General features: G+C 37.6%; 1 protein-coding gene across 4 annotated transcripts in view; it reads right to left on the bottom strand.

Annotated features, from left to right (window-relative positions):
* The window catches only part of Usp9y (ubiquitin specific peptidase 9, Y-linked), a 144,729-nt gene that overhangs the window by 109,076 nt on the left and 13,113 nt on the right, over positions 1-22,540 (bottom strand). For 2 of the 4 annotated variants that reach the window (NM_001329902.2, XM_087601285.1), the window contains 6 exon segments: positions 328-579; positions 3,489-3,604; positions 14,964-15,182; positions 17,306-17,418; positions 19,771-19,850; positions 21,826-21,971. In NM_001329902.2, the coding sequence (NP_001316831.2) occupies positions 328-579; positions 3,489-3,604; positions 14,964-15,182; positions 17,306-17,418; positions 19,771-19,850; positions 21,826-21,971 (926 nt within the window). 4 annotated transcript variants of the gene reach the window in all.

The raw sequence follows: 22,540 nt of genomic DNA on the forward strand, positions 1-22,540 counted from the left end.
AATATCAGGGCTATGATGTTATATGCCTAACTATTCAAACAAGCAACTCAAAGGGTTGCTTGAACAAGGGGTATCAAAACTTAAAAGGGCTGGGCTAAACAGTGAGTTCATAGCTAGCATAGACTCTGTATCACGCCCCTAAAACAAAAAAAAATAAATCTAAGTAAAACAAAATCCAAACCAAAATAAAATCTTCAAAGGGTGGAGATACAGCACTGGTAAAATGTTGCCCACCATACAAACATCTAGGTTTAATATGAAGTCCCCAAACAGACAACAAAAAACTTGTAGTAACAGTGACTCACAGCAGAAAAACACCTTTCTTACCTGAGTATCATTTTTAACCTAAAAATTTCTAAATTTTTAACAGTTTCTTCTTGTCCTGGAATTCTTGAGGCTAAATTTTTTAGAAATTTAATAATCATTGAAATAGCATCATTTTTCACTTCAGTCTTTGCTTCTTTTTTCAGTTCTTCATTGGTTAATTTTTGTAGTAATTGTGGAACAACTTCTATAACTGGAATGAAGTACTTTTTTAATGTATGTTGAGTAAGATACTCACAGCACTGTCCAAATGGCCTGAAAAATTGGAAACACAAGAAGAAAACCTTAGTCCTTCCCGTCTCTATCTGTGCCCAGAGCTAAGGCGTCAGGACCCAAAACCTGCCTAGAGTGAGCAAGTCTCCCAGGAGTGCTCTGAATTCTAAGATTACAGGCTACAAGAGGGACAAGCTCTAGTCAGAAACAGCAAGACCAACTAACAACAGAGATAAAAGATGGCGAGAGGCAAGCTTAAGAACCTAAGCAAAAGAAACCAGGACTACATGGCATCATCAGAACCAGTTCTCCCACCACAGCAAATACTGGATTTTCCAACACACCAAAAAGGCAAGATTTGAATTTAAAACCATATCTCATGATGATGGAGGACTTTAAGAAGGACATAAATAACTCCCTCAAAGAAATACAGGACAACACAGGTAAACAAGTAGAAGCCCATAGAGAGGAAACATATAAATTCCTTAAAAAGTTTCAGATCAGGAGATACAGAGGCAAGCATAACCAACAATACAAGAGATAAAAGAGAAGATCACAAGGGGAGAAGATTCCACAGAAAACATTGACATAATAGTCAAAGAAAATGCAAAAAGCTCCTACCCCAAAACATCCAGGAAATCCAGGATACAGTGAGAAGACCAAACCTAAGGATAATAGATATAGAAGAGAGTGAAGACTTGCAACTTAAAGGGCCAGTAAATGTCTTCAACAAAATTATAGAAGAAAACTACCCTAACCTAAAGAAAGAGATGCCTATGAACATACAAGAAGCCTACAGAACTCCAAATAGATTGGACCAGAAAAGAAACACCTCCCGTCACATAATAGTCAAAACACCAAACGCACAAAATAAAGAAAGAATATTAAAAGCAGTAAGGGAAAAAGGTCAAGTAACATATAAAGGCAGACCTATCAGAATCACACTAGAGTTTTCGCCAGAGACTATGAAAGCCAGAAGATCCTGGACAGATGTCATACAGTCCCTAAGAGAACACAAATACCAGCCCAGGCTAGTAGATCCAGCAAAACTCTCAATTAACATAGATGGAGAAATCAAGATATTCCATGACAAAACCAAATTTACATAATATCTTTTTACAAATCCAGTCCTACAAAGAATATTAGAGGAAAAACTCCAACACAAGGAGGGAAACTACATCCTAGAAAGAGCAAGAAAGTAATCTTGCAATGACACCAAAAGAAGAGACATACAAACATAATTTCATCTCTAACAACAAAAATAACAGGAAACAAAAAACACTATTCCTTAATATCTCTCAACATTAATGGACTCAATTCCCCAATAAAAAGACATAGACTAACAGATTGGATATGTAAAGAGGACCCAACATTTTGCTGCATACAGGAAACATACCTCAGAGACAAAGCTACAGACACTACCTCAGAGTAAAAGGCTAGAAAACAATTTCCAAGCAAAGGGTCCCAAGAAACAAGCTGAGTGGTCATTCTAATATCAAATAAAATCGATTTTCCACCAAATGTTATAAAAAAAGATAAGGAAGGACACTTCATAGTCATCCAAGAAAAAATATACCAAGATAAACTCTCAAAATCTGAACATCTATGCTCCAAATGCAAGGACACCTACATTCATAAAAGAAACTTTCCTAAAGCTGAAAGCATACATTGTACTACATACAGCAATAGTGAGAGATTTCAATAACCCACTCTGATCAATGGACAGATCATGGAAACAGAAACTAAATAGAGACATAGAGAAACTAACAGAGGTTATAAACCTAATAGATTTAATACTTACCTGTTTCATCCTAAAAATAAAAGAATATACCTTCTTCTCAGTACCTCATACCTTCTCCAGAATTGACAATATGGTCGGTTACAAAACAGGCCTCAACAGATGCAAGAAGACTGAAATAATCCCATGCATCCTATCAGATTACCATGGAGAAAGGCTGGTTTACAATAACAACAAAAACATCAGAAAGCCCACATACACATGGAAGCTGAGCAACGCTCTACTCAATGACAACTTGATCAAGGAACAAATAAAGAAATTAAAGATCATTTAGAATTTAAAGAAAATGAAGGCACAACATACCCAAACTTATGGGACACAATGAAAGCTGTGCTAAGAGGAAAACTTATAGCTCTGAGTGCCTATAAAAGAAACTGGAGAGAGCATACACTAGTACCTTGACAGCACGCCTAAAAGCTCTAGAAGAAAATACACCCAAGATGAGTAGACTGCAGAAAATAATAAAACTCAAAGCTGAAATAAATGAAGTAGAAACAAAAAGAAACCATTGTTGATGGCAAGAGGTGCTTTGGCAGGGCGATGGAGGAGGGGGGTAGGTAGGGGAGCACCCTCAGGGGTTGGGAACAGGATAGGGTGTTTCTTAAGGGATACTGGGAAGGGGGATGACATTTGAAACATAAATAAAATGAATATCCAATACAAAAAAAAGAAAAAAAGAAATTGCACTTGGTTCTGAGATTCTGTAAGTGCTATGCAGTAAGGTAAAGTTTATGAACTAAAGTTCACCTTTTTCCTTCTTCTTCCCTTCCTTCATTCTTTTCTCCCTTTTGTTCTTCCCATTTTAAAGGTTAAGTGAATACCTATCATGGGCATAGCACTTGTAAGTCATGTTAAACATTAGGTTATCCCCATCACCTGCAGGGCCCTGGTTTAATTCATGGTTACCAATATTAGCAAAAATCTCTGTCCTCTCATGGAATGTGTAGTTTGATTAAACACCCATCATGTACAGGGTCCTGATAAGTCCATGATTACCAATATTAGCAAAAATCTATCCCCTCAAGGAATATGTAGTTTGGTCAGAAAAAAATAAATAAAAGTTATGCAATTAAAAAACCTCTAAAATTCAATAATTTGCATGTAATATGAGCAATAGGTGTTTGAATTGAAAATATTTTTAAATATAACTTACTTAATAAGAGCTGCAATTGTTTGGACATTTAATGCTGATCCACTAATGAAACGATCATGCAAAATCTGGAAACCATTTAGTGTACCAAATGTGTTAATGAGATCCACTAGCCAACCCTGTAAGTGAATAATAATAAGTTACTATTTGAAAATGTTTTAAAAGACAGTAATATGCAATTATATGCAATATCCAAAATGTTATAGGAACACACACACACACACACACACACACACACACACACACACACACACACGACTTATTTATGAAGACCTAGTTTTCATGTTTTTACTGTGAAAAAATTATTAAAACCTCATCTAGTTTATGAATACAAATTAAGCTTTGGTTACATAAACATTTTCTAAATTTAAGTTGATAGATTTTAAAACTAAAAATTAATAAATAGGATTACTACTTTTCATGAATGCAGATGTAACTAGAAAATATCATCCTGAGTGAGGTAACTCAAACCCAAAAGAATATGTATGGTTCATACCCACTTAGAGGTGGATATTAGCCATAAAATACGGGATACCCATGATACACTCATCAAGTCAAAGAAGCTAAACAAGATGTTTGAATCTCATTTGGAGGAAGGAATAAAATAGACACAGGATCTAGGAGGAGGAGAACAGTGGGAGAAGGCAGAAAAAAAGGAAATGGAGCTCAGGATCATATCTGGGGAGAGTAGGTCAGAGGCAAAAAAAAAAAATAACTGAAATTCACAGTTCTTCCAGTCTCCATCTGTGTCCAGAGCTGGGGCTGTCCCAAGCTCTTAGACCAAAAACCTGCCTCCATAGAGCTGATCTGCCAGAAGTGCTCTGTTAACCCACTGCACACAAGTGGGCATCCACTCTCTCTCTACTGACAATCCAAAGAGACACCCGCCCTAGAAACAAAAAGAACTATACAAAGAATCAACAAAACCAGGAGCTGGTTCTTTGAGAAAAATCACCAAAATAGATAAATCCTTAGCCACTCTATCCAGAGGGTGCAGAGCGTCCAAATTAACAAAATAAAAAATGAAAAGGGAGACATTACAGAACCTGAGGAAATTAAAAAAAATAGATCATACTACAAAAGCCTACACTCAATACTGGAAAATCTAGAGGAAATGAACAATTTTCTAGACCGATACTAGGTACCAATTAAGTCAGGATCAATTAAACCATCTAAACAGTCACATAACTGCTAAGGAATAGAAGCAGTCATTGAAATTCTCCCAACCAAAAAAAGCCAAGGACAAGATGGGTTTAGTGCAGAGTTCTATCAGACTTTCAAAGAAGACCTCATACCAATACTCTTCAAACTATTCCACAAAATTCAAACAGACCCAATTTATAATTTGAAGTCACAATTATGCTTATAACTAAACCATACAAAGATCCTACAAAAAAGAGAATTTCAAACCAACTTCCTTCATGAATATCAATGCGAAAATACTCAATAAAATTCTTGCAAACTGAATCCAAGAATACATCAAAATGATCATTCACCATGATCAAGTATCCTTCATCACAGGAATGCAAAGATGTTCAATATATGGAAATTCATCAATGACATCCAGTATATAAACAAACTCAAAGAAAAAAATGATATTCTTGTTAGATGCTGAAGAAGCATTTGACAAAATTCAACACCCCTTCATGTGAAAAGTCTTGCAAAGATCAGGAATTCAAGGCCCTTACCTAAACAGTAAAAACAATATACAGCAAACCAGTAGCCAACATCAAACTAAATGGAGAGAAACTTCAAGCAATCCCACTAAAATAAGGGACTAGACAAGGCTGCCCCACTCTCCCTAGTTATTCAATATAGTACTCGAAGTTCTAGGCAGAGCAATCAGATGGCAAAAGGAGGCCAAAGGGATATTAATTGGAAAGGAAGAAGTCAAAATATTACTATTTGCAAGTCAAAATATTACTATTTGCAGATGATACGATATTATATACATAAGTGACCAGAGAACTATTGAGCCTGATATTACAACTTCAGTAAGATTGCTAGGTATAAAATTAACTCAAACAAATCATAACTTTCCTTTTCTCAAAGGATAAACAGGCTGAGAAAGAAATTAGGGAAATGACATTCTTTGTAATAGCCACAAATAATATAAAATACCTCAGTGTGACTCAAACCAAGCAAGTGAAAGATCTGTATGTCAAAACTTCAAGTCTCTGAAGAAAGAAATCGATGAAGTTCTCAGAAGATGGAAAGATCCCCCATGCTTATGGATTGGCAATATTCATTAGTATTTTTACCTACAGTGAGCTCAAGTGTGCCATCAGATAAATGAGAATGTAGATTCAAATCTCTCCAAGAGACAGGAGGAGTCTAGGCTTGATGTGATGTGGCAGGAAAGTGAACTGTGACTAGTGTTGTCTAGAGATGACTATGAGTTTCCTGCTTAACCTGGAACCAACAATTTAGAAAAGAACACAGCACACATGCACACAACCTCTTACCAGCTAATGAGTAAGTCCTTGGATCATAGTGAAACTGTAGGCTGGGAGGATGGGGATTAAGAAGCTAAACTCAATGAATTTGGCTTGAGAAGGTATGTCAGTGGACGTTAAGGACACCTTCTGGCTGAGTGGACAAGGATAATGGAAGGGAAGCCAGCTGGTACCAAGGAAAAGGCACTTGGCTTCATCACTATGTTTTCTAGAAAACACAAACTTTGTGTGTTCTGTTTTGTACCATCTCAACATCAATGAGAAGGGATAGAGGTGTAAATGGTACAGACTCCTCCTAATCACATTCTAAATACTTATCCTTATCCCACAGGTAAGTATGGGTCTTGGTCCTCAACAAAGAAGAAGCAGATGGAGACGGTTAAAAAAGGTGGTACATTACACAATGGAGTACTATTCAGCTATCAAAAACAATGACCTCATAAAATTCACAGGCAAATGGATGGAACTAGAAAATACCATCCTGAGTGAGCTAACCCAATCACAGAAAAACACACAGGGTATACACTCACTGATAAGTGGATATTAGCCCAAAAGCTCAAATTTCCTAAGATACAATCCACAGACCACATAAAGCTCAAGAAGAAGGATGACCAAAGTGCAGATGCTTCAATTCTTATTCATAAAATGAAATACAAAAAGAAAGTTTGGAGCAGTGACTGAAGGAAAGGCCATTCAGAGACTGCTCCACCTGGGGATCCAGCCCAAATACATAGAGCCACCAAATCCAGACGATATTGCTGATGGCAAGAAGTACATATGGACTGGAGCCTGATCCTGTGTCCTGAGAGTCTCTGCCAGAGCACCACAAGGTGAATGCTGGCAGCAAACTATTGAACTGAGAATGTTGTCCCCATTGGAGTAATTAGAGAGGATTGAAGGAGCTGATGGGGTTGGCAACCCCTTAAGAACAACAATACCAACCAACCAGAGCTCCCAGCGACTAAACCACCATCCAAAGAGTACACATGGACAAACCCAGGATTGCAGCTGCACATGTAGCAGAGGATGGCCTGTTGGGCACCAATGGGAGGAGAAGCCCTTGGTCCTGCCAAGGCTGGAGTGCCCCAGTGAAGAGTAATGTCAGGGCATGGAGGCAGAAAAAGATGGATGGGGGGGTTCACCATCATAGAAGCAGGGGTATGGGGAATGGGATAGCAGGTTTATGAACAGGAAACCAGGAAAGGAGATAACATTTGAAATGGAAATAAAATGATTTCCAATAAAAAAGGAACTCATCAGTGAGTTCTGTAGAATATTAATCTTCATCTCAGAATATTTTAAGTAAAAAATTTTAAAATAAAAAACAACAGCAACAACAACACGACACTAAAACAAAAAAATCATCTTTAGTGTGGTCATCCAGTCAGAAAAGGACACACATGGTATGCGCTCACTCCTAAGTGAAGAGTAGCCCCAAAGCTTGGAATACCTAGAAAAAAAAAAATCAAAGAGCACATGAAGCTCAAGAAAAACAAAGACAAAAATGTGGAAGCTTCAGTTCTTAGAAGGAAGAACGAAATACTCACGAGAAGAAATGTAGGGACAAATAATGGAGCAGAGACTAAAGAAAAGATCATCCAGAGACTTCCCTACCTGGGGAATCCATGATTATGCAGCCGCCAATCCAGCCACTATTGCTGATGCCAAAATGTGCTTGTTGACAGCCAATATTGTTGATGCCAAAATGGGTGTCTCTTGAGAGGCTCTGCCAGAGCCCTCCAGATACAGATGAGGATGCTCGCAGCTAACCATCGGACTGAGCATGGGGAACCCAATGGAGAAAATACTGAAGGAGCTGAAGGGGCTTGCAACACCATATGAAGAACAATATCAACCTACCAGACCACAGAAGGGCAAGAGGGCCTAAACCACCATCCATTTAGTATCCATAGTAAAACCCAAGACTCCAGCCGCATCCGTAGCAGAGGATACCATTGTCCAGCATCAATAGCAGGACTGGTCCTGTGAAGTCTTGTTTCCTCAATGTAGGGGAATGCCAGGGTGTTGAGGTTTTAGTGGGTGGGTGAGAGTGGGAGTATCCTTATAGAAGCAGGGGTAAGAGGTAGTGGGTATGGAGAAGGGGGGAAAGGATAACATTTGTAATGTAAATATATAAATATCCAAGAAAAAAGGAAATCTTCAGGTGGCAGGAGTTGGGGACAGTTGGGAAGGCTCCTAGGAGTTATTGTTGGTGACCTTAGCTGAGAGAAACAGCAGTGGCGATATACAATGTGAAGAGACTACCCCTGGTAATCACGCAGGACCCTGAGTGGAGGGTTATGAACACCAACGCACCGCAAAACTTTACACCCAAACATTGTCCTGTCTAAAAGAAATCCACGAACAAAGAGACTGGGAGAACAGCAGTCCAATAATAGCCCCATCTGAGACCCATCTGAGGGCAAGCACCTATCCCTAACACTACAGATCCTCTGTCATACACACAGGAGCCTAGCATATCTGTTCATTGAGAGGCTCCACTCAGCAGCTCAATGACAGATGCATAGATCCACAGCTAAACATAGATTCTTAGGCACTCTTGTTGAAGAGTTAGGGGAAGGATGAGGGCCTGAAGGAGATGGGAACTCCATAGAGAGCAACTCAGGCAACTAACCTGGACCTGCAGGGGCTCTCAGAGACTGAGACACCAACCAAAAGAGCAGACATGGATTGATCTAGGCCCCTGTACATATGTAGTAAATGTGCAATTCTTCTTGTGAGTCCACTGAAAAACTAGTGTGTGGGGTTGTCCCTAAAGCCTTTCTGTGGAGTCTGTTCCCTAAATGCCTCCATCATCTGCCTCAGTGGGAGAGAATGAGCCTAATCCTATGGAGATTAGATGGGCCAGGTTTGGAGAATAGGTGGAATGAAGGAAGAGCCTCTGTGAGAGGGAACACAGGGGGCAGCAGTTTGAACGTAAAATGAATAAATACATGGAAAAGAAAGGCCTGTGTAAGAAGTTAGACTCTGGCAAAATTTAGAACAGAGGCAGAAGGAACACCCATTCAGAGCCTGCCCTACATGTGGCCCATACATATACAGCCACCAAACTAGACAAGATGGATGAAGCAAAGCAGTGCAGGCCGACCGGAACCGGATGTAGACCTCTCCTAAGAGACACACCCAGAATACAGCAAATACATAGGCGAATGCCAGCAGCAAACCACTGAACTGAGAATGGGATCCCTGTTGAAGGAATAAGAGAAAGGGCTGGAAGAGCTTGAAGGGGCTCGAGACCCCATATGAACAACAATGCCAACCAACCAGAGCTTCCAGGGACTAAGCCACTACCCAAAGACTATATACATGGACTGAATGACCCTCGGCTCTAACCGCACAGGTAGCAATGAATAGCCTAGTAAGAGCACCAGTGGAAGGGGAAGCCCTTGGTCCTGCCAAGACTGAACCCCCAGTGAACGTGATTGTTGGAGTGAGGGTGGAAATGGGGGGAGCATGGGGAGGGGAACACCCATAATGAAGGGGAGGGGGGGAGATTAGGGATGTTAACAATTGAAATGTAAATAAGAAATATTCAAGTTAATAAAGATAAAAAAAAAGAAGTTAGACTCTGGAGAATCAAGTAACATTTTAAAAATGGGTACAGAGCTAAACAGAGCATTCTCAACTGAGGAATCTCAAATGGCCAAGAATGTTCAACTTCCTTAGCCATCAGGTCAATGTAGATCAAAACAACCCGGAGATTCTACCTCACACCAGTCAGAATGGCTAAGATCAAAAACTCAAGCAATAGCACACATTGCTGGTGGGATTGCAAAGTGGTACAATCACTCTGAAAACCAATCTGGAAGTTCCTCAGAAAATTGGAAATAGTTCTACCCGAAGAACCTCCTGGGCTTATATTAAAAAATGCTCTACCATATCATCAGGAAACCTGCTCCACTATGCTCATAGCAGCCTTATTTGTAATAGCCAGAAACTGGAATCAATCTAGATGTCCCTCAACAGAGGAATGGATAAAGAAAATGTGTTCAATTATGCAGCAGAATACTATTCAGCTATTAAAAATGAGGCTGTCTGGGATTGGGTATTTAGTTCAGTGGCAGAGCACTTGCCTTGCAAGCACAAGGCCCTAAGTTTGGTCTTTAGTCCTGGGGGTGGGCGGCTGAAGACATGAATTTTGCAGAAAAATGGATGTAAGTACAAAATGTCATCCTGATTGAGGTAACTCAGACCTAAAAGGACACACATGGTATGTACTCACTGTTAAGTGGATATTGGCCCAAAAGTTCAGAATACCCATGATACAACTCACAGATTGTGGGACGCTTAGAAACCAAGAAGGCCCATGTGTGGATCCTTCAATCCCACTTAGAAGGGGGGAACAAAATAATCACCAGAGGCAGAGAGAGGGAGGGAGTTCTCTAGATGGGAGAGGGGAAGGGGAGGTAAAAGGGAGGGGCATGAGACAAAAGAGGGCCATAAGAATGAATGGAAAGATGCAGCAGAGTGGTAGGGAGTGAGAGGAACTTCTAGAAAGTTCTAAACACCAGAGATGTGAGAGGCTCCCAGGACCCAACGGGGATGACCTTAGCCTGACTGCCCAACAGTGCCGGAAATGGAACCTAAAGAGACCACAGGGCCCATTTAAGGTACCTACCCATCTTCAAAATTCTTGACCCAGACAGAGCCTTAGCGTGGCTGTCTGAGACGCTCTACCAGCAGCTGACAGAGACAAATGCAGATACCTACAGTCAACCATAGGTCTGAGGTTGGGTGTTGTGGTTTGCCCTGGAGTTATTTGTATTTTGATGCTAATTCCACTGCCCTAGGACCACTGCCTAGTCACATGCTCAGGAGTCAGGTGACTTTTCTCCATTGAATTTGTAAAATACAGGTGAGGGCAGGAACAGGATAGGAGACCTGTCTTTGGAGGAGAAGGAAGGATGGGCGGGCGAGAAGTCTGAAGGACAAGGAGGAGACTGGAACAGAAAGGGGGAAGAGACAGGAAGGAGAGGGAGAGAAGCTGTGGTAGGAGAATATTGGTGGGTGACGATAAGATTCCACGCTGTACCTTTAAAGGTTGTTAAGAATGTTTTTAAGGGATGGATGTGTATTGGGTTTTTTATGGTTAGGTGGGTAATTATATCTTATCAATTGGGCCAAAGGTTATTGTGTTGTATATTCTTTCATGTAGTGATTTAAATATGAGAAACTGTGCAGCAGCTGGTCTGGGCCACCACAGAGTTGGGATGTGTGTTTCTGGCATGGAAACCTGCCTTGGGAACTAGATAGGTAGAAAGATTACTGCCAGGCTCAGAGAGGACTTTGGCGTGTGATATGGGATGGAGCAAAGCGAGTGAGAGGCTTTGCTGACTGAGATTTAAGATATCTAGCAGATATCTTGGGGCATTGAGGTGCCGGACTAAAGGGGGATAAAAGACAACCATACTTTTTTTATTTTTTATATTTTTACAATAACAGTTGTGGACTCTTATTTCAGAAGAGTTAGGGGAAGGATTGAAGGAATGGAAGGGGATTGCAACACTGTAGGAAGACCAACACTGTTAACTAACCTAGATCCCGAGAGTGCCCTTAGGGGTCAACTAGCACTGGAAGAACATACACGGCCTGGACTGTGGCCCCTGTGTTAAGTGGTAGTTGTTTAGTCTCAGTGGGAAATGATGTGCTTAATACTGTAGAAACCTGGTGCCCCAGAGAGGAGAGAATGCTAGCAGGGCAAGCCCTCTAAGAGGCAAAGGGAGGGGAGGATGGGGTGAAGAACTCATGGAGAGGGAACCAGGATGGGAAGCAACATTTGGAGTGTAAATAAATAATTAATAAAATATTAAGAAAAAATAGAAATACTAATAGGGAGAGTACATATGGATAAGGAAAATTGTTTTCTGCATTTAAACAGAAAATGGCCTACAGCAAAGGTCAGTCAACAAAACACTGCCTGGCAAAGTTGGAAATCCCATTTGAATCCCCAATACTGCATCCTAAGCAATCATGAGGCTTGACGGTCACCTTTTATTTAAGCCAATCAGTGGTCTTCAGGTTCAATGAGAGCTCTCCTAACTCAAAAATCCCCTCACACCAAAAAAACCCCACAACACTAAATAATGCTAACTATAAGGTAAATTCTAAAAGAATAAATTAGCTATTTTATAAGCTAATGCTAATTTTAGGAGCAAAAATCTAAATATGGTTTAAAAGCACTAGTTTAAATATTGCTTCATTTTTTAAATGAAGTTAGTAATGTTTTCTTCCCAGTTTCTGTAGTTATAATGTATAAAAATATAAAATATTAAAGTTAAGGAAAGAAAAGAGATTACAAAATTTGTAAGCTCTGTACCAATTATAACTGTTTAGAAACTTTGAAAATTGGTTAAATATCCAAAAAAGTAAACACACAATCAAGAAAAACCTAAATCTAACAGAGAAATAATTTTGTAGTAATTTAATCAAAAACAGAGACCCCAAAAGTACAACAATGCCAAGCAACCAGAGCTTCCAGGGACTAAGCCACTACCTAAAGACTATACATGGACTGACCCTGGACTCTGACCCCATAGGTAGCAATGAATATCCTAGTAAGAGCACCAGTGGAAGGGGAAGCCCTGGGTCCTGCTAAGACTGAACCCCCAGTGAACTAGTCTATGGGGGGAGGGCGGCAATGGTGGGAGGGTTGGGAGGGGAACACCCATAAGGAAGGGGAGGGGGGAGGGGGATGTTTGCCCGGAAACCGGGAAAGGGAATAACACTCGAAATGTATACAAGAAATACTCAAGTTAATAAAAAAAAAAAAAAAAAAAAAAAAAAAAAAAAAAAAAAAACAGAGACCTACCCATCAGTTTCCACTAAAGGAAATGGATAGTATGTAACCTATCCAGAGGCTATTTGAACTGAGGTACTAATTTTTAGGCTTAAGGTAGAAAAGTAAGATAAGTCATGGAAAAGATTATGTGAAAACATTATGGCAACTATAGACCACTGAAATTACTTAATGAAAAGTATGAGGAAGTAAGGCACTCAAGCAAGCTGAGATAGGGTCTTAAAGGAATTAAAAAATTTAAAAGCAACCATGCAAATGAAGAAAGTGTAAGAAGAGGTTCAATTTTCAACAAATGACAGGATTATGGAAAACATATCCCTTTCAAATGAATAAAGTCAGACAGACCTATCTGAAACGTACAAGTATCAAAGTACTCTGAAGAGCTATAAAAAATATGAACAAAGATCTAAAGGTAACGAGAAAAAATTTATAGTCACTAGTAAGTATAGAACTTAAAAAAATTAATTCAATTATTTTGTATATAAAAAATGTAACTAAATATATTCAAACATATATTGTTCAACAGAAAGGCTTATTTCTATTGAACAATATATGTAGAAAGTAGAAATTGGGGTTGGGGATTTAGCTCAGTGGTAGAGTGCTTGCCTAGGAAGTGCAAGGCCCTGGGTTCGGTCCCCAGCTCCAAAAAAAAAAAAAAAAAAAAAAAAAGAACCAAAAAAAAAAGATGGAAAAAAAAGTAGAAATTACATTTTAATCCATAGAATCAAAAAGGAAAAGTTAAATAGAAATTAAGGTATTGATGAATTACCAGGGAAGCAGGGAAAAAATACACAATACAAAGTCTAAGAAAACGAAGACACATTTTTCTTATGAATACTACATAAAGCCTTCCCTTTTGAGGAAAAAAATAAATCTAAGAAGCACCATTAAATTCGAAAAGGGAGAATTCATAATTATATGCCAAATCAAAAACCATATCTAATTTCTGGCACAAGAAGTTCTACAGAAAAAAAAAAAATCAAAGTGCCAAGGATGTGTAGGCAGAGTGTTGCCTTGTCGAGCCTTGGTGGGAGATGATGAGTCTAATTATCTATAGACGTGAGGCCCCAGGGTCGGCACTCTCTCAGAAGTAAAGGGGAGGATGATGGGAGGAGGGAGAAGAACTCTGAAAGGGAAGACTGAGAGGGTATCATTTGTGACTTAAGTAAATAAAAGAATTAACTAATAAAAATAATTAAGTGCAACATATGGATTAATAAATTTGCTAAACTGGATGAGAGAATGAACTTCTCTGGTGATACAAACTATCTTTCACTAGAAAAAAATTACTGAATAATTGAAACTCTTACCAGTTAGGTGTGCGGTGACAAATACCTGTAATTCTACCACTTACAGAGCAGAGAGAAGACAATTCAAAAAAACAAGCTCAACACTACTGACAGTCATGCTGTGGGGGAGCACCCTCATGGAAGCAGAAAGGTGGGTGTGTGGGATGGGGGTTCTTGCAGAGGAAAGGGGGAAACATTTGAAATAAACAAAATAACCAATAAAATTTTTAAGAAAGAAAAATATGCACAGAATTTGCTGATTTAAAGGTAGTATGTATTTCTGTCTTCCTTCTTAGATTTTATTCTGAGTACTATGTGTAATAATGGTTCACATACTAAAACTGTTATTCTTTGTGATATTTAAAAAATTGGTTATTTTATAAAGTTGAATTGAATCTGAAACACTAAAACATAAGAAAGTGTTAAACGCTCATATTCTTGCATTGGAACACCAGTGCAGTACTTTTTTTTCCTTTTTAAATGTTCTGATGCACAACTTTTTGTTTTCCTCTTCCTGTCTCATGAAAATGTTTACTAGTACAAAGCAGAACTTCTATTTCAAATTAAGGATAAAATAAAAGGCTACTTAATTCAGTATTCAGAAATTGATGAACACTACGATTTACTTTTAGGAAATCCAATCAATGTTGTGTGTTTCATGAAAGAAAAACATTTTTAAATTTTTGTTTGTTCAAGAAAGCATTTCTCTGTGTAGTCCTGGCTGTCCAGAATTTGCTTTGTAGACCGGGCTATCCTGAAACTCAGAAACCCGTCTGCCTTTGCCTCCTGATTACTGGGATTAAAAGTATATGCCATTACCACCCAGCAAAAACAGCAATTTAAATGTGAATTTACATTACCCATAACCAATGCCAAAGAGTTAATACAGAATTTTTAAAAGAACGAATGGACATACTTTTGGTGAACGTAGGTCTGGAGAACAGGCAAAGAGTTCATCTTCAGGAAACTGAACACTTGAGGACACTGATTCACATGGACGTGCACCGTTATAGACATGAAATTTGCAATGAGGATTTAATGCTATTGCCAGAAGTTCTAGAAATGGAAACCAGTCCTGAGACAATTTGGCCACACAAAGCTCCATTAGGCGATGGGTGTTGTTTATAATGCACCTCTGTTAAGTAATAGGTAGGAACAGACTGTAATTGCACATATAGGAAATTTTATTATTCTCATTAACAATTTTTCATTTCTAAATTGCATTATTTTATACATTAATAGTATGAATGAAATAACATATTCATTAGTATTTAATTTACTGTATAGTTTCATATTTCAGAAACACCTATAAACTTAGCACCAAGAAAATAGACACAGTAAGAAAGACTTCAAGACAGGCCACACTACATACTGACAGTCTATGGCCAGACTAAAATTTATTTATTTTTTTGCTCTTTGTTTGTTTTTTAAGACAGGGTTTCTCTATGTAGCCCTAGTTGTCGTGAAACTTATTTTATAGACTAGCCCGGCTTCAAACTCACAGAGATATGCCTGTTATGCTTCCCAAATGCTGGGATTAAAGGTATGTACTGCCTAGCTATAATATATTTTTATTCTGAAAATACTTTTCTAATGATGGTTAGACAAAAGGCTGCTAATAACTACACATTTAGTTCGTTAGATAAGGAACAGTATTTTCTGACTGTGGTATTTTGTAATCTACAGGCAATAATTCTAAAGTCTAAACACATTCATTACCCATTTCAAAGGAAATTTGCAATCTAAGTGCAATGCAAAGGTCACATGTTACTTTCAAAAGGTGTACACATATATGTGTACATACATGTGCACATACATACTATACAGACACACGTGCATGCCCTGGTTATTTTTGAAAATATTTAAGTTAAATTCCAGTCATAAAATGTTTTGCAATTTCTGATTAATTACATTTTATAATAGCTGCCTTGTTATTCAGTAATTTATTAAAAAGCTACCTATATTATCATTAAAAATTTAATTCTTAGACTGGATCAACAGTTGTCTAAATCATTTTGTTCCATGAGTATTCACATTTACTTTTGCCAGGTGAGTAAAGATAAGGCCCATCTCAAACAAAAAATTTTGTTTCTACTTTATCAGTGCCAAAACTAATGTGTGAATACTAATCTGTGGTCTACATTTCATAGGGGAAGATAACCTTTTGTTTCTCAGGATCAAGGTAAATCTTTGTTTCTTTGTTTATCTGTACATAAACTGTTATGCTACTGTATCATTTAGTGTTCCAGCTATACATTATTTATTTCGTTTTACAGCCATACATTATTCTCCTTTCTATATATGTATTTTTTAAAATGAACACAATGGTGGATAACTGTTATCATCAACAGTTATCACAAATCTGACAGATTATACTTTTAGAAGTCTTTTAAATTTTGGGTAGCAGGTTTTAAAATCCAAGACATTGTACTTAAAACCCCAAGCAAACTCTAAAAGAAACTAGAGTGAAAGTTTTTTAAAAATGTCAGGTAATGCAGATTCATGTGATGTTTCACTAAGAAAAACTCACATGGCGTTTTGCTAAGGTAAGGCTCATGGGAAGCCACATAGTATTTGGAGAAAGTATAAATGGCAGTAAATGGACAACAGTGCTGCATTTTCAACTCTAACTTTGCAATGCTTTACTGTTCTCCCATCTCCTGGCATCTTGGCTGCTCCTGGTCACTTCTACTGATCAGTGCTGATCTGGAGGAGGACTGGTGGTTTCTGCCAGATTGTACCACCACTGCTGACTGGTGTTTGCTCTCTTGACACATCTGAACTAGACTGCTGACAAATGGAGTTTGAAATTGCCTCCCAAAACCACATGCCCTTGTCCTATTTGCCATCTTTCATCACTACCTTTGGACAGTGGGCTAGAAGAGAGTTTGAACTGTTTAAAAACCATTAATTATTTAAAGTAGTTTAGGGCTGGAGGGATGGGTCACTGGTTAGAACACTGACTGCTCTTCCACAGGTCCTGAGTTCAATTCCCAGCAACCACATGGTGGCTCACAACCATCTGTAATGGGATCTGATGCCCTCTTCTGGTGTGTCTGAAGACAGCACCAGTATACTTATGTACATAAAAGTAGTGTAAAAAAATCTAAGCAAAAAAAAAAAAATCTAAGCCTACAGAAGCTCCTCCTTCAAACTTGCATCATTCTTATTATTCAAAACATCGCAGTAATATTTTGCAAACATAAATTCATAAGAAAATAACATAAAACTTAGGGTCCCCTCATATACAAAACTCACATGAATTTCAAACTTCCATCCACTCACTGCCTCATCCGTAAGGATTTTGGTAAAAGACACAGTTAAAACATCTCGGAAAAACCGCTGGCATGCTTCACTTTTTGCATCAATGCCTAAAAGGAAGCAAAATAAATAAATAAATAAATAAATTAATAAATAAAAACAAGATTGAAGGAGCTGAAGAGGATTGCAACCCACTTAGAAAAACGTAAATATCAGTTAACCATACCCCTCAGAGTTCCCAGGGACTAAACACTAATCGAAGAGCACACATGGACAGACCCATGGCATATGTAGCAGAGGATGGTCTTGTTGGGCATCAATGGGAGAAGAGGCCCTTGGTCCTGTGAAGGCTACATGCCCTGGTGTAGGGGATGCAATGGTGGGAGGTGGGAGTGGGTAGATAGGTGAGGAAGTGCCTTCTTAGCAGTTAAGGAGTGGGGTGTTCCATAGAGAGGGTCCAAGAAGGGGGACAGTATTTGAAATGTAAATAAAATAAAATATCTATTTCAAGTAAAAAATAAATGAGATAAAATTGCTTTTATGACTAAGTATGTGACTACACACTACACAATATTAGAATCTGGTGTTGTTTCTAATCCACGAAAAATACGGTAGTGTTTAAGAGAAACAGCATTAACATAAAATTCAAAAAGACAGATTTCAGGAAAATGAAAACTGTATAAAAATTATATCAAATCAAATAACTGGAACAGTTGTAAATGTTTCAAAACATATTGTATGTTAATATATTCTGATGTCACTTATACCCAAAACTCTAAAAAAAGTCACCTCTACTTAATCTCCAAAATAATGATAAGTCCCTATAAACCGAATATGAATTATTATTAAATATATTTAGGTTTTGTTCATCTTACACTATCCTAGAAGGTGTCCTCCATGTATGTGACATCATTTGAATTAAAGTATGACTACAATGACTGGACAGTTCAGTTAGAAAACATGTACTATTTTTGCAGAAGTCTACAGAGCAACTCTTTTTTTTAAAGCATCTTATTTTTTTTATTAATTTGGGTATTTCTTATTTACATTTCGAATGTTATTCCCTTTCCCGGCAACTCTTAACGCTCACACCAGTGACTCACAAACACTTGTAACTTTAGCTCCAGGCCTACAATTTCTTCTACCCTACATGAGCATCCATAAGCACATATACATATGCCCCTATATAGACAAACATAAATATGTTCAATTAAAAATAAACATGAATTTTAAAAAGTCATAGAGATGTTATAAGACACTGAAGATATGTTCATGTGTCAACTCATTTCAAGGTCTTGAAAAATGACAAATGTTCTTTAATCTCCGCACTCGGGAGGCAAAGACAGGCATTATCTCTAAGTTCAAGGCCATCCTTGGCTACAGTGTGAGCTCTGGGGCGGCCTGTGTCACACAAAGAGACCCTGTCTCAGGGAGGGAGGGAGGGAGGGAAGGGGGGAGAGAGAGAGAGAGAGAGAGAGAGAGAACACGGAGAGGAGGGAGGGAAGGTTGGGTAGAGAGGATTAGAGAAAGAGGAGGAAGAGGGAGAAAATAAAAGAGGATTCTATTATATATAATATTTGGTAAAGCGATTAAGAAACTATCCGTTCTGGGACACAGTTAATAACAAGGACAATTTACTAACAACCTGAGTATGTGTCCTTGATTCATATAAAAATAATCTATGGACAACAGCGAGCTTGGATTTCCCCTAAAGCATCAGTATGAAACATAAACATTTAGATGTAATAACTCTCAGCCTGCATCACTTATAATCATAAGAAAGGTGTGAGACACACTTGGGTGAAAAATGTTGAAGTTGACACAGATGTCTAAGTATATATGCTACGAATAATGTTACCCTGTGTTAATGTGTGCATGTGACTGAGGATATCCACGCAAGGCTAGAAAGAGGTTATAGCCCTATAGATGGAGTTATAATTGCTCACAATGTGATAACCTGGGAAGTGCCTATTTTGTCAATTCTTGGATGAGGAACTAAAAGACGGTGCTGTTGCCACATGAGGAAACATCTGGTTTTGAAAGGATTGTGTGCGTGTGTGCATGCGTGTGTATGCGTGTGTGTATGTGTGAGAGAGGTGTTTGTGTGTGTACACATATTATCTTTTATCTTTTTACAGTCCAATCATCATCCTCTTCCTGTTCTGCTCTCCTACAGTTCCTCCTCTCATTCCTCCCCGCAGCTCCCTACCATCTCCAAGGTTCCCACCCTGCCTCCACCCTGCCAGGCCTCCATACTTCCTTGAGCTTCAAGTCTTTTGAGGGTTAGGTGTGTCTTCTCTCACTGACCCAGACTGGGAGTCCTCTGTTCAGCCTTACGAGAAAGGTTACTGATATTCACTGCAAATTCTAAATATTTAATTTTGTATGGAAAAAAAATCAAAGCCTTCAAAACATTATTTATGTATATAAAAGAGCATATGTGACAAAAAAAGGTAACTCACCTTTTTTAGTAAGATCAATAGAAGCTTCCAAAAGTACTTCCAATTCCCCCTTTGGCAAAACAGGAACCACCCATCGGGGTCTAATGATTATTGCAAAATAAAGAGTATTGCTCAGAATGCTATTCGGTGTTAAGTTACTACAGCTTACTGCTTTTCTAGGAAAATGAACATAACAGAACACAAGCAAAACTTCTGAATTATAGTCACCATTGTTTTTTAAGAAAAAATGTTGCCAAGTGATATCCTCTTGTGGCATTAAAATATACACTGTATCTACATGTGGAGTTTTATAATATCAAGTACGATATAGTGGTAAGAAATTACTTAAGAGTATTTAACAAGACTAAAAATTAAACTGCCAATACTAAATACTGCTAAAAAGGAAGGTGTTCTCTTAAAATTAAACTTATTTTTATAATGTAAAAATGAAACGTTATTAATTTTCACGATGTAGATGAAACTTTGAGACAAGTGCTGACATTCCAAATATTTAGATACTCACTGACTTTTCCTAAAGATTTATTTGCAAAACATTTTTAAGTCTATTGTCTTAAGTTAACGTCTATATCTCAAAACAAATTGAGCTTTTAAAATGTTTGTCTATATTAAGTTAATAAAAAAACTTGCATACTTTATTACTACTGTAAATCCAAAAGAACATAAGCTTTCTATAAATAACTATAGACTATAAATTTAATATAAACAAATATAAACATAAATAATAAAGACTATAAAAAATAAAATCCACCACTACCCAGAAAATACTTTTTCTGATATTTCCTAGATATACAATGTGCTAAAAAAAAATCAACTAGCCATTAATGATATGTCGTTTTAAATAAATCTAATAAAATTATATAACTGAACTGGAGAATCTTTTAAACTATCCTATTAATGATTCAGCCATTAGTATAACATAATTCTTCAATTCTCTATGAAAAAATAACCCCGATCAACAGTAAGGGAGACTAAAAGGAGACAGAAGGACAGACTTGCAAAGCCTTTCAATTTTCCATTTCTACTATTGCTCAGATTGGGTAGGAACAGGAGTCCAGGAATCAGCATGCAGCAGAACTGAGAATGTGGCAGCTCCCTTAGGGTAACATGTATACACAGAAATATGTTAAGATGGGACTGGAGAGATGCCTTAGTGGTTAAGAGCAAAGTCGCACTTTCACAGGTCCCCGTTCTGAGTATCAGAACCTAAAGGAAGGCTCACAGCCATATGTAACCATGGTGCCACAGAATCAGATGCTCGTTTCTGGTCTCCCCACACTGTGTACATAAAATGCACAGATTGAGATGCAGGCAAAAATACCACACACATAACATAAAAATGAATATATCTTTCAAAAGAGACATGTTGAAGAGACTCTGAGGTTTCTGCTATAGGATGCCTCTTCCATCGTGAAAGTCATCAAGGACATGTGAGGCATTTGGTCGGAAATTTATTCCTTAATCTATAACAGAATTAAGTATCTGATGATGTTATCTGTCTTACTAGCTAATCCTCAGGAATCAGTGTTTTTGAAGATGTAGCCATGAGGACATGTTGCTGTAAAATTCTGATCTATAAGAGGTAGATTTTCTGAATGAAGGGAAGTCTTAAGCGGTAAAGGCTGGGAAAGAAGAGTGCATTACAGAAGTAAGAAAATATGCTCAACAACTTGGAAAAAATATGCACATCGAAAGCAATCATTCGTCAAATGATGCTCGGTAGATCAGAAAGTTGAATTCCTGATCTTTAAATATGTTTGACAGAGAAGATTTGTGAGACACGTCAAATGTAGTTGTTCTTTCTGTAGTCATGTATATTTTTCAGAACCCTAACACAATCAATAAATATACTAACAGAGTACAAGTACCAAGAAACTTAAAAAAAAGAAAGATTATTATTGGTAGAATGGTAGATTGGAAAACCAGAACATAGGGAAGAAAATTGCCCAAAATTAGGCGATTCATTGTCCCTCCACATTCCTCTATTTAATACCACTTAATTTGTTGTCCGAAAGCAAATCCATTCTTTCCAGCAATTAACGTATAAATAGAATGCACCTGTTGATCATGTCTTCTAACTTTGCCAGGTCAGCATGAGGAAATGTAGGGTCTTCTTCTTCATGCTGTGGTGGAGCATCACCTTGGCCTTGTTCATCAGGAGGAGTTGCTGGAGAATTCTCATTGGAAGAATCAGATGATGAGATCTTAATTAAAAGTTAAAAATCCCAGACTTAACTATCTATAAATACACGTATAGAACTTAGAAATTCACATATCTGTAATACTTATAATTATTTGATATACACTATGTATTTAGGAACTGGAGTATTATTGCTGATCTGTGGCCTTCTTTCCACTAACCTGGAGGCATTTTTCCACAGATTAAAATAATTATTATGTAACACTATATTAATTAAGTCAAATTACAACTGGTATTTTTAAAAAATTACTACTAAAACAAATATAACTACTTAATTTTAATTGTAAACTTTCAGAGATACATAAATCACCACACACATTATTAATAGTTAGAAACAACAATAAGAGTAATCAATGGCAATATTATGAAAATAAAATATTTAAAAAACAAAGGATAGTTATGTTTGTTAATCAATTCTGATACGTCAACTATAGAGACAAGCAGAATTAGTATTAGCTCAAAATTCACTGCAATGCTGTGTTATACAAAGTGTAGTGCATAGTCTACAAAACTTAACAAATTAGATTTCTGGATAAACATTCACAATGGTCAGGTGCTATACTTGTGAATAAC

The sequence above is a fragment of the Rattus norvegicus genome, chromosome Y (genome assembly GCF_021556685.1).
Source record: "Rattus norvegicus strain SHRSP/BbbUtx chromosome Y, alternate assembly SHRSP_T2T, whole genome shotgun sequence".
In the NCBI taxonomy this organism is placed as follows: domain Eukaryota; kingdom Metazoa; phylum Chordata; class Mammalia; order Rodentia; family Muridae; genus Rattus; species Rattus norvegicus.